We start from the raw sequence: 12,248 nt of genomic DNA, 5'->3' as shown, positions 1-12,248 counted from the left end.
AACCCTTTTTCTCTTTAAAGAGGAAGCACAATCCTGGTGCTATGTTTTCTTTTGCGAGAGGTGATCAGTGTGTGTTTTGTTAGCTCAGCAAGCCTTTTGTATCTTTGCAGAAAAATAAGACAATAGTGTGATCTTTTCAGAGCAATTGATTGTACTCCCAACTAATCAGAACGTTGGTGTCTTGAAGATGACAAAGATGAGTGTGTGCTGCTGGCAATGTCATAGGTAGGGTTTTAGAAGACTAAATAGGCAACCTACGTAACCAAGGTGAAAGGGATTCGGTCCAAGAGCATAACTTCCCGTTCAAAGAGCAGTCGGGAGGGTGCGAGAAAAAAGGATGGTCAAGATGCAAGTTTTCAAGGTGGGCTCTCTGGGCAGCGTCCGTGGTAAAGTAAGAGCATCATCCGTTGGTTTTCACTTGGAGAAACAGACAACACCTCTGAAAAGCATCCCCAGAGCCAATTTGATGTCTCTATTTCGGAGGCTATAAATGAAAGGATTCAACAGGGGGGTAACTACTGTATACATTAGGGAGGCAATCATGTCTTTCTCATTGGAGTTGCTTGAAGATGGGAAAAAGTACAGTGCCACAATGGTTCCATAAAACAAAGACACCACTGAGAGGTGAGAGCCACAGGTAGACCACGCTTTGCAGATACCTTTGGTAGAAGGGATCTTCAAGATAGAGGCGCCAATGCGGCCGTAAGAGACCAGGATGCCAGTCAACGGAAAGATGACAGTCATCGCTCCTTCGGTGAATACGGCCAGCTCATTGAGGGACGTGCTTGAGCAGGAAAGCTTGAGCAGGATGGTGAGACTACAGAAAAAGTGGGGAATTCTGTGGTCAGCACAGAACCATAGTCTCGCCAAGAGGAGGGTATGCAAAAGGGCACTGCCACAGGAAGTTAGCCAGGAGCCAGCCACCAGCAGGACACAGCGCTCTTTTCTCATGATGATGCTGTAGTGTAGAGGGTGACAGATGGCCACATACCTGTCATATGCCATCACTGCGAGAAGGAGGTTATCAACACAACCAAAAAGGAAATAAAAATACACCTGGGAAATGCACTCCGGATAGGAGATGGAGAGGTGTTGAGTCTGCATGTTCAGCAGCATCTTTGGGACAGTGACAGATGAAAAGGAGACATCCGTGAGGGCCAAGTGGCTGAGGAAGAAGTACATGGGGGTGTGCAGACGAGAGTCCAGCCTGATGAGCAGGATGATGAGCAGGTTCCCCAGCACTGTGGTGAGGTACATGCCCAGGAACAAGGCAAAGAACATGGTCTGCTGCTCTGGCCGGATGGGGAGCCCCAGGAGGAGGAATTCCGACATGCTGCTCTGGTTCTCCCACTTCACCGTCCTGCTCTTCTGCATCTGGGGATAGAGTGAAGTGGGGAGTGTTAGGAACTTCGAGAGGTTGAGCACAGCCATTACTATGCGGTTACACACACTTTCTCTACGTGATTGTGTCCGTCGTCAGATGAATCTTTTTACATTTCATTCATATATTGATGCGTCATTCAGACTGGTTATTAGAAAACATCAGATTCTTAATGGCAAACAGGGACAATTCATTCCTTTTTCTTCCCCAAACATGTGAAAGAAATTATAATAGACCCTAAGGAAAGAGTAATATATAAGATAGAGTTCCTTGCTCCTGAAAGTTCATATTCTAGTAAACAACCAACCTCGAAGCCTCTGGGTTGGTTGTGACTCATCGTGACCCTGCGGCAACAGGAGGACATGCTTTGAGTCCTGTGCTGTCCACACAGCTCTTCAGCTGACAACAGTCATTCGGCAAACCCAGATGGCAGTTTACAAGTATAGTTGACCCATGAACAATGCAGGGGGTTAAGGGTGTCGACATCCTGCACAGTCAAAAAATCCACATGTAACCTTTGACACCCCAAAGCTTAACTACTAATAGCATCACTGGAATCCTTAGTAATAACATCAACAGTTGATTAACACGTAGTTTGCATGTTAGATGTAATTGATATTATATTCTTACATTAAAGTAACCTACAGAAAATAAAAGGTTGATAATAAACATAAGGAAAAGAAAATATGTTTACAGTATGGCATTTATTGCTTCTGCAAGTTTGTGGATTCTGTTGACGAGATGGATCATCCTCGCATTGAGTAGGCTGAGCAGGAAGAGACAGGATGCAGTTGGTCTTGCTGCCTCGGGTGTGGCAGTTTCCAAAGAGGTGGAGAAGATGAGAGGAAAAGCAGGAAAACTCAGTGTAACTTTATGGAAATAAGTCCTAATTCCAGTCTGATTTTCTCTTTGCATTTTCCTAAAAATGCTTCTATGCAATACAATCCTTCCATTGCTTTCTCTGGTTTCAGTGTCTGCATATAGTCACTGAAGATGTGCGCATAAGTGGATCCTTGACATTCAAACCCATGTCATCCCAGGAACTATGGAGCAAGAAGAAGTCTGATGGAATGGCTTTGTTCCAGGCTCCACTGCTGGACACATCTGACTATTGGGTATTATATCAGACAGTGCACATCTATACCTTTTCAAGGATAAAACAGTGTATGAGCCAGTTACCCACTAAAAATATGTGGTTATACAAGTAACACAAACACAAACGCACATCCATTCTAGATACGTACCTCTGAATCAGGTGGTAGCTCCTTACCTTGCTATGGTCCGCGGCAATCTTTAGTGGTTCAAGTGGCTACCTGAGTCCTCACCTTTGTTTTTATACCTCTATGGCCTAAGGGTCCTTAGTACCTTCCATGCTTGTTTACAAGTACTAGAACAATGGGCATGAAGATTTCCATTTACCAATAGGACTAAGACCCAGGGGAAAGTCGGGTTGGAGAAGAATCCAGCAGAGTTAATTGTCCAATTTTCTGCCTTCCTCTAGAGGTGTTTCCTGTGCGGAGACTAAAGGGGCTGAGCCCCAGGAATCACAGTGGGAAGTGTCCCTAGTGTCAGCAGCGTGTGGAGCGGGCCTCTGCCAGGTCATTAGAAGTAGCTGTGGTCATGGACAGCCTCTGAAGATCACAACATTGGGGTCACATCTCCACACATCATAAAACGGGCTGGACAAAGGCTCGACCCTTGCAGACTCCTGCACCACAAACCCCACCCTCCGTTAGAGCATAAATTCTCCTGCTCCTTGAGACCTTGCAGGTGTCTCCTCTCCCTTCAGATGTCATGCAAGGCAAAAGCCGTGGCCTGTTACAGAGATGGTAGAGTAGAGCCATCGATCCTCAGGGCATTAACTATTCACTAACCAATGATCAATACCTGTTCTGATAGTTACTCCTTTACTTATCTTGATAGGTCTCTCCACAAAGCAGGAAAGCCCCGCAGGACAGGAATCTTGTCTTTTTCCAGAAGAGACAGAGAGGAAAAATGACAAAGGCAAATCTGTACTTGGATCTAAGATGTGACAGTTACTAAAATTGTACTCTCCAGTCATGGAGGTAGATTTCTAGAGCCTCGGTTTCCACAGCTGTACAATCAATTAACAGTAGTAGCAGCCCCACGGCGCTAGTGTGAACGTTAAATAAACTGACGCATAGAGATGACTGCAGGAGCATGGTAGACTCACAGTCCCAGGTGCCACAGGTATGGATCCACTGCAGCCATACTTGCTCCAGGCTGTGCTCAACCAATTCATGAGGGGGCAGTAGTTTATCACTGGATCGTTTCTGCTCAAAGCAGCATTCCTCTAGTGAGCCACTATTGTTTGGTAGGGGCGAGGAGAGGGGCTATTTATCCGCCTGGCCAAGAATTTCTGAGACACTCATGGTGATCTGATTCATACTTCATAATTTTATAAAGATACATCACATACTCACACACACACACACACAAACAAACACAAACACAGTAAAACAAAATGTCTTCCCTAATTCAATAGAATTTATGGATGGGTCATTAATGGAGATGTGAACGAGTCTTGCAATCCTTAGTAACCAAATGATATTTTATGAAATTCGTTCTCATATGCGTGGAAGTAAATGGACTCAAGTCTCAAAGGAGTTTCCCCCAGGAAACCAATTTATGTCTTTGGATGGTGGCAGCTTGAACAGCAGTGATATTAATAGGGACACTGGCTCCTACTGTAGGTAAGATTCCCAGTTCTAGTGCCTTCGTCAGAAACAGCAGTGGTATCTGATCTCCATGGACTTGGCCAGCATCAGACAGCCAGGTAACTAGTAGGAAGAAGAATACCCAGAAAGCATGGGACTTCGACTGCTCAAAAACCATGCTATCCCTCACTGCCCAGGGAGGCCCAGCAAGCCCTACAATTTTCTGGAAAGATTATTAGAAAAGACGAACCAAAATAAAAAATAAGACCTCAAGACTGAGATAGAAACAAGGCTGAGTTAGCCTTGAGTAGACTCTATTTTCCCAGCAAACTGGAAAAGCAATGCATATCAGTAATGTCTTCACATTATTAATAAGTCCTGCATGTTTTATGAGTTACTTTTTGATATAACCTCATATGAACTATTTGTAATTCTAATTTCCATGAGTAAAAAATATATATATTAATTAACCTATTTTTTTAATTTCTCTTTTAAAAAATCAAAGTTATCCTTTAAAATCACATAGCATGCAATATTTATTAGAGAATGCAGTGTTTATTCAATAGCTGAACAGATAATAAATTTGAGCAAATGAACTATGTCCTTTTGTGACAGCTCATTGGAAAGAGGTTAGAAAATTTTTTTTTACTTTTTGATTCTTAGAATTTTATTGTATATTTAATCATAGCAAAGAAATTTTCTTTTATAACTGCAGTGTAGCTACTAGAATCAGAAATTTTAGCATCAGTACAATACTATGATCTATTTCATAGTCTGGTTAGTATATATTTTAAAAGATATAAATTAAAGACAATGTTGTGACTTGTTCTGGTCTTAAGGGGAAACCACTCAATCTTTTGCTGTTAAGTATGATTTTAGCTTTAGAGTTTATATGCCTGTGATAGGTAGGTTTATTGTGCCTACCTGGCCAAAACACTCATGTGGGATTAATAAGGTTGCAATTTAATTGAAGGGCAAAGAGATAAATGGTTTGGTGAGCATCGCCTTTCTGTCTCTTGCTCTCTGATGATCGGACCAGTGTGCTTAGCTAGTTCTCTGCCTCAGCTTGCGAGCTACACTACCTGTGGGACACCCACCCCATGGACTGTGTCGCTATAGTTTGAGGTTCCTTCAAGACTTGCTTCGCTGCACTGCTAGTGTATACATAACTTGAGCTGGAGACTGTTGGACCCTGTCATCTGGCTGACTGTTGGTGACCTGCCCTGCTATTTGCTGCCTGTGGCCGGATTGCCTGTATTACTCTACAGAAGACTCAGCTGTCTGCTTCCTGGACTTGCACCCAGCAGCCCTCATGAGTTGAAGGACTGCCAGTATATTAACTGTCTCACAGAAGTGAGTTGAACTGAGCCATTTGTACTGTTATGTGGACTAATTAGCTGTTCATTTCTTATGTTGTATCTATCTATCAAATCATAAGTGTTTGGTTTTGTTTCTCTAGAGAACCCTGTCTAACAGAATGTCTTTATCAGCCTAAGAAGTTTCCCCTTAGCTATTTTTTTTGAAGTTTTTTGTCAAGAATGGATGTTGGATTTTGTCAAAATTTTATTGCATACACTAAGATGCATGGATATCATTTAGGTGACGATCAAAAAGGTCAGTCATAATTACTGCTTTTCAACTGATGAATCACATAACTGTCCTCTAGTTCTTTAATATTTCCTCACCTTACCATTATGGTTTTTATTTGTTTTACTTCATTAACCATGTTCAATTTGCATATATTCATTTGTATATTTAAGATCATTTGGTACATGGAAGTCAAGATAGATAACCCATCAGAAACAGTACCGGGAGTAATGGGTCCCTGAGGGTATGAGAAAAGGAGGAAGGGATGGAGGGAGTGATAGCATTAATAGACTGTATAACCCCATCTAATGGGATGGAACAACAGAATTCTATGTGAATGGATATATTGGATTGTGTAAGATATGGCAAAAAAACTGTTATAGAAAAAAAGGGGTTATGGTGGGGGAGGTAGTGGATAAAGGGGAGCTGATATCAAGGAGTTCAAGAAGAAAGAAAATATTTTGAAGTGGATTGTGGTAGCAATTGTTCAGCACTGCTTAATGCAATTGAACTATGGAATGGTATGATATGTGTAAGAGCTCCAAATTAAAAAATAGAGTAAATTTTTTTTAAACTACTGCTTTTCAAATGCTAAGCCAAATTTTCATTGGATTGAAAGCTACTTTGGAGATGAAGTGTTATTCTCTCGTATTAAAAAATTATATTATACTGTATGTTTGGTGAAAGTGTATACAGCAAAACAGGTTTCCACTCAAGAGTTTCTATACATATTGGTCAGTGGCCTTGTGCAATGGTCAGGGGCCTTGTCCCCATGGAGACGGGGGCTGGCCACATTCGACCTCCTCTGGATTCCCTGTAGCCGCAAGGCAGGGGCCAGACATACCTCCATGCTCCATCCTTCTTTATCTATTCTAACACCAGTGGTTCCTATTCCTAGGCTGGGTTTGATAAGTCACCATAATGGCCACACAGAATTCCCAGATGATACTCCCAGGAGTGGTTATGTGTTGGGGTCCTAACCACTATCTCACAGATTGAAACCACCAGCCACTCTGTGGGAGAAAGATGCGCCTTTCTACTGCACTAAAGAGTCTCAGAAACCCACAGGGTCAGTCCGCAGACAGAGTCGGAATCCACTCAATGGCAGTGAGTTTGGTTTTTAGTAGGGAAGTTGACAGGTTATCACAAGACAGGCTCGGCAAACGGTAAGGCTGTAGTCGTTAGTTCACAGCAGCACCTCTCCTCAGCTGGCAGCCAAGTCTGTCTCAGGTTCCCAGCCGCTCAGTCACATGGTACCTTGGCCTTTACCTCCATGATGCAGGAAGACAGCCTGTCTGTCATTCTGTCTCACAGTTCCATATTCTAAGGCCAGATGAGAAGGTACTTCCCAGTCTCCTCACTGCTGCTCTGAGCCTCCATGCCACCGTCTCTAGTGGATCCGGTCTCGGCTGCCTCTGCCACTTCAGACACAGATCTTGGCCATCCTCTTCCAATGGGCCTAGACTTTTCTCTGAGTCCTAACCTAAACTAACTAACTAACCAACTAAACTAAGCTAAGTTCACCACAGGGTAGAACCACCGCTGTGAGTTTCCAAGACTGTAACTCTTTTTTTTTTTTTAATTAAAAGATCACTTTATTGGGGTCTCTTACAGCTCTTATAGCAATCCATACATCCATTGTATCAAGCATATTTGTACATGTGTTCCTATCATCATTTTCTAAACATTTGCTTTCTATTTGAACTCTTTGCATCAGCTCCTCTTTTTTCCCCTTTCCCCCCTTCGCCCTTGTGACTCCTTGATAAATTATTATTATTTTCATAACTTACACCGACTGCTGTCTTCCTTCCCCCACGGTTTCTGTTGTTTGTCCCCCTGGGTGGGGGAGGGTTCTTTACAGGAGTAGAAAGTCCCATCTTTCTCCCTCGGGGCAGCTGATTGTTTTGAACTGCTGACCTTATGGTTAGCAGCCCAACTTGTAACCATTGCACCACTAAGGGCCCTTCTCTATGTCCTAGATGGTTCTTATACACTGAGGAATGGCTTAGATGGAGATGCGTATTTTGTCTTTTAACCAACCATACCACCAAGGGAAACAAAGCATGGCACCTGAAATCACACACTTTAGTAGAGTCCTCTTAAACATGCCATCAAGGAAACAAAGGGAACAGACAATGTCAACTCTCTCCCATGGAGATGGAGAGATGCTCTTGGATTTGAACCATCGACCTTGCAATTAGCAATATGACACTTACCCAACAATTCCATTAGGGCTCCTTGAATGAAATTAGTCAATCACAAAAGGACAAATATTGTATGAGGTCACAATTATGAAGAGTCAAGAAGAGGTTTACAAAAGGAAGAAGTATTCCTTGAAGGTCACTATGGATGGGAGTGGAAGGGAAGGGAAATCTCTCACTAAAGGGTAGATGCATACTAACTTGGGTGAACACAAAGGCAGTGTACAGTAGGAGGGAGGTCAGCACAGAATGGTACAGGCAAAGGAAGACACTGGAAGGAGCACAAGAATTAAACACAACAAAGGTCAATGCTATAACATGCATAACTCTGCAAGGACAAAAATGACAAAAATCTATGAGTGCATACATAGACATCCAAACTGAAAGTTGTGGGAAGGCAAATAGCATTACTCATAAGTGCATATAGGTTAAATAGAAAATATCGCCACATATGTATTCATATATGCTATAAATATATACATGAACATAGTAGAGCATACAAGGGACAAAGTTATGCAAACATCTTAGCCATAGCATATACCCTGAGTAAATGATTTGCTGGGCCTGGGACTGGGGACTACAGTCTTGGGAGACATCAAGGTCAGTTGGTATAGCATAGTGTACCAAAGCAATGTTCTGAATTATAGTTTGGTGAGTAGCAACTATCTAAAAGCTAGTGAGGGGCCGTCTAAGGTGTAGCTATTGGTCTCTCCCTGAGCAAGAGAGACTGAAGGCAATCAAAGAGAAATGGAAAGAATTCATTCATAGGTCTAATGGGCCAGCCAAACCCAGTATCCATGAGTCTGGGAGTAGAAGAACTAGCTGACATCCAACTCCCACTGATCACCCCCTCAGAAAAGGGTCACCATAGCTTTCCATCAAAATAGCATTCCAGAAAACTTAAACAGACTCCATTTAAAGGTCCAACTATCCATTATGGAGAGAGAGAGCTGTCATGTCATATTTGAACATTCTTATGATCTACCATCTGAGCATTAGAAACTCAGGGAAGGTACAGTTTAGTCTAAATTACAATTCCCATCTCTAATCTGAGCCTGAGGAACCAGATGGTGGAATAGTGGATTCGGAGTTGGGCTGCTCACCATAAAGTCAGTGGTTCCAACGCCCAGCTGCTCCGAGCAGGAAATATAGGGCTTTCTTCTCCCAGTAACACTCGCAGCCTCAGGCCCACAGAGAAGTTCGATCCTGTGCTCCAGGCTGGATATGAGTCATAATTGACCCTATGGCAGTAAATTTGTTTTGTTTCTCAGCCTAAAACAACTAAATAGAAAATCTGTATTTCTGGTTAAAAAATGAAGCATAATTCTGGAGTCCTAGTTTCTTTAAGAGAGATGATTGGTGTGTGTTTTATAATCTTAGCCAAGCCTTGTTACCTCCCATCTAAGTACTAACTAGGCCCCACCCTACTTAGCTTCGGAGATCAGACGAGATCGGGTGCGTTCAGGGCGGTATGGCCGTAGACCAAGTCTTTATATCTTTGTAGAAAAATATATGACCTTCTGAGAGTAATTCATTGCACACTTGACCAATGAGAACTTTGGTGTCTTGAAGACTCTATGGCTGTGGAGTTTTAGAGGACTAAATGGGTAACCTATGTAACCAACGTGAAAGGGATTCCGTCTGAGAGTGAAACTTCCCATTCAAAGAACAGTCGGGAGGATGTTAGCAAAAAGGATGGTCAAGATGTAAGTTCTCAAAAAGGCATCTCTGGGCAGCATCCGTGGATAAAGTAAGAGCATCATCAGTTGGTTTTCACTTGGGAGGAAAGAATAATACTTCTGAAAAGTAACCCCAGAGCCAATTTCATGTCTGTTTCTTAGGCGAGGAATGAAAGGGTTCCACATGGGAGTAACTACTATCTACATTAGTGAGACAAGCATCTCTCTCTCACGGGAGCCACTTGAAGAAGGACAAAAGGACAGTGCCACAATTGGTCCTCAATACAAAAACACCACGGGGAGAGGGGAACCACAGTTAGACAATGCTTTGCAGACACCTTTGGTAGAAGGGACCCTCAAGAGAGCGGTCCCGGTGTGGCCAGTCGATGCCAAGAGGATGGCCACAGCCCCTTCAGTGAGTATGCCCAGCTCGTTGAGAGGTGTTCTTGAGCAGGCAAACATGAGTAGGATGGTGAGACGGCAGAAAACGTGGAGAATGTCAACTGGGTCAGTCTGGGTAGACTGGAGAAACAAATTCATAAACATGCATATGTGTATAAGAGAGAGGTTTATATACAAGGGCAATTGAACATTAAGAAAGCATCCCAACCTAGTCCAGTCCAAGCCCATAAGTCCAATATTAGCCTGTGTGTCCAATACCAATCTATAAAGCCCTTTTCAGACTCACAAAACACATGCAATGATGCTGAATGCAGGACGATCACAGGCCAGTGTGTAGAAAGTCTTTGGATCCAGTGGCATTGTAAGCATCCCAGTACTGGCAGGAGCTTCTCCAGTTCCCAGGGCATAGGGTCTATCAGCGTGGTGCCACATGTCTTGTCAGTAGAGCATCTCCAAGGGAGTGAGCAGAGAGTCTCTCCCACCTCCGAGGAGGAAAAAGCAGATTTCCCAGAATTCTCAGGGGAAGGCCATGCCCACACAGAGGCCTCATTGGCTACATCCTGATTGACAGCCTAGACTTCACCCCTACACTCTTAATCCTCACATTGGCACCAGATGATGTAGCTACCCTAGCAGCACAGGACAACATCTAACCAAGAGGAGGGTGTATAAGAGGGCACACCCCCAGGAGAGTATCCAGGAGCCAGCCACCAGCAAGATACATAGCTCCTTTCTCATGAGAATGGTGTATAGAGTGACAGTGGCAGATGGCTACATACCTGTCATACGCCATCACTGAAAGAAAGACACTATCAACACAACCAAAAGGTACTTAAAAATACAAGAGTGTTACACATTCTGCATAGGAGATGGGTTGATCTTGAGTATGCATGTTTATGGGCATCTATGGGCTGGTGATAAATGAAAAGGAGGCAGCAGTAAGGTCTTAGTGGCTGAGGAAGAGGTACATAGGGGGGGGTGGAGAAGGTGAGAGTCCAGCCTGATGAGCAATTTGATGAGCATGTTCCCCAAAACAGTTGAGATCTGCTGCTGTGGCTGGAGGAGGAACCCCCAGAGGAGGAATTTGGACTCGCTGCTCTGGTTCTCCCGATGCATGCTATGCTTCTGTGTCTCGGAATTAAGTGAAATGGAAAATGTCAAGAATTTTAAAATGCTGAGCACAGTTATTACTGTGGTTACACACTTTCTCTAAGCATTTGTGTTGGTCTTCAGATAAATCTCTGCACTTCATTCACATATTGATACTTTGTTAAGACCGATCATAGGAAGATTTGAGATTCTTAGATGGAACCAAGGAGAGCTTCTTCATTCCCCCCATACACACGCACGCGTGAGAGACACTGTGATAGACAATAACGAGAGAGTGCCTTGCTTCTGAAAGCTCACATTCCAGTGAGCTGGCTCTGAGGCAGTAGGAATGGGTGTGGTCTATACAGGCACTGTTCCCCAGCACGTTCTGCGACCATGGAAGTGTTCTGTATCTTCCTTGTGCAATATGGCTGCCACTAGTCCTTTTCTTTCTTTCTTTCAGTTTTTAAGTGCTTTACTCTCCAAATAGAAACAATGAGACAAATGTTTCAGAAGAGTACAATAGAAAAATATAGTTCACCGGCTTATTTTTCCAAATGAGCAATACACTTGACAACTACGTAGATCCAGTGATGTGTATTAAAGATAGCAGTTGGCTCATTGCTTGAAATCTAGATGGAAAAATTATGACGGTTCATTTGACCTGTGAGTTCAAAACAAACTAACTTTCTGGAGTTATTTTCCTTTTACCTCCCCAAACTTATGAGTGTTAGAATTGTCAAAGAACACTTCATAGTTAAACAGTAAAGACTGTAAAAATCATGGAGAAGGAAAACATTTACTAAAGGGAAACTTTAGGGTTTAGTTTAATGAAAGCCAAACATACTGAACAGTGAGTTTTACACCTGAATACCAATATACATGGTACACATGAATACTAATACACATGGTACACATGAATTCTAATACATATGATACACATGAATACTAATACACGTGGTAAACATGAATACTAATACACATGAATACCAATACACATGGTACACATGAATACTAATACACATGGTACACATGAATGCTAATACATATGATACACATGAATACTAATATATGTGGTACACATGAATACTAATACACATGAATACCAATACACATGGTACACATGAATACTAATACACATGATACACCTGAATGCTAATACACATGATATGCATGAATACTAATACACATGATACACATGAATGCTAATACACATGATATACATGAATAC

General features: G+C 42.6%; 1 protein-coding gene across 1 annotated transcript; it reads right to left on the bottom strand.

Moving 5' to 3' along the window:
- Positions 1 to 414: 414 nt before the first annotated feature.
- On the bottom strand, positions 415 to 1,431 carry LOC101642910 (olfactory receptor 1J4-like). The gene has a single exon (XM_004712600.1). It carries the CDS (start codon positions 1,429 to 1,431, stop codon positions 415 to 417), a length of 1,017 nt encoding a protein of 338 aa, XP_004712657.1.
- Between the last annotated feature and the right edge of the window lie 10,817 nt (positions 1,432 to 12,248).

This window comes from Echinops telfairi, unplaced genomic scaffold (genome assembly GCF_000313985.2).
Source record: "Echinops telfairi isolate 266 unplaced genomic scaffold, ASM31398v2 ScPeMD7_7410;HRSCAF=8448, whole genome shotgun sequence".
In the NCBI taxonomy this organism is placed as follows: domain Eukaryota; kingdom Metazoa; phylum Chordata; class Mammalia; order Afrosoricida; family Tenrecidae; genus Echinops; species Echinops telfairi.
The sequence above is the reverse complement of the archived record's forward strand: the minus strand, read 5'-3'. Positions and strand labels throughout refer to the sequence as shown.

Coding starts and splice junctions, on each gene's coding strand:
- LOC101642910 (XM_004712600.1), bottom strand. CDS start 1,431: ATGGCTGTGCTCAACCTCTCGAAGTTCCTAACACTCCCCACTTCACTC.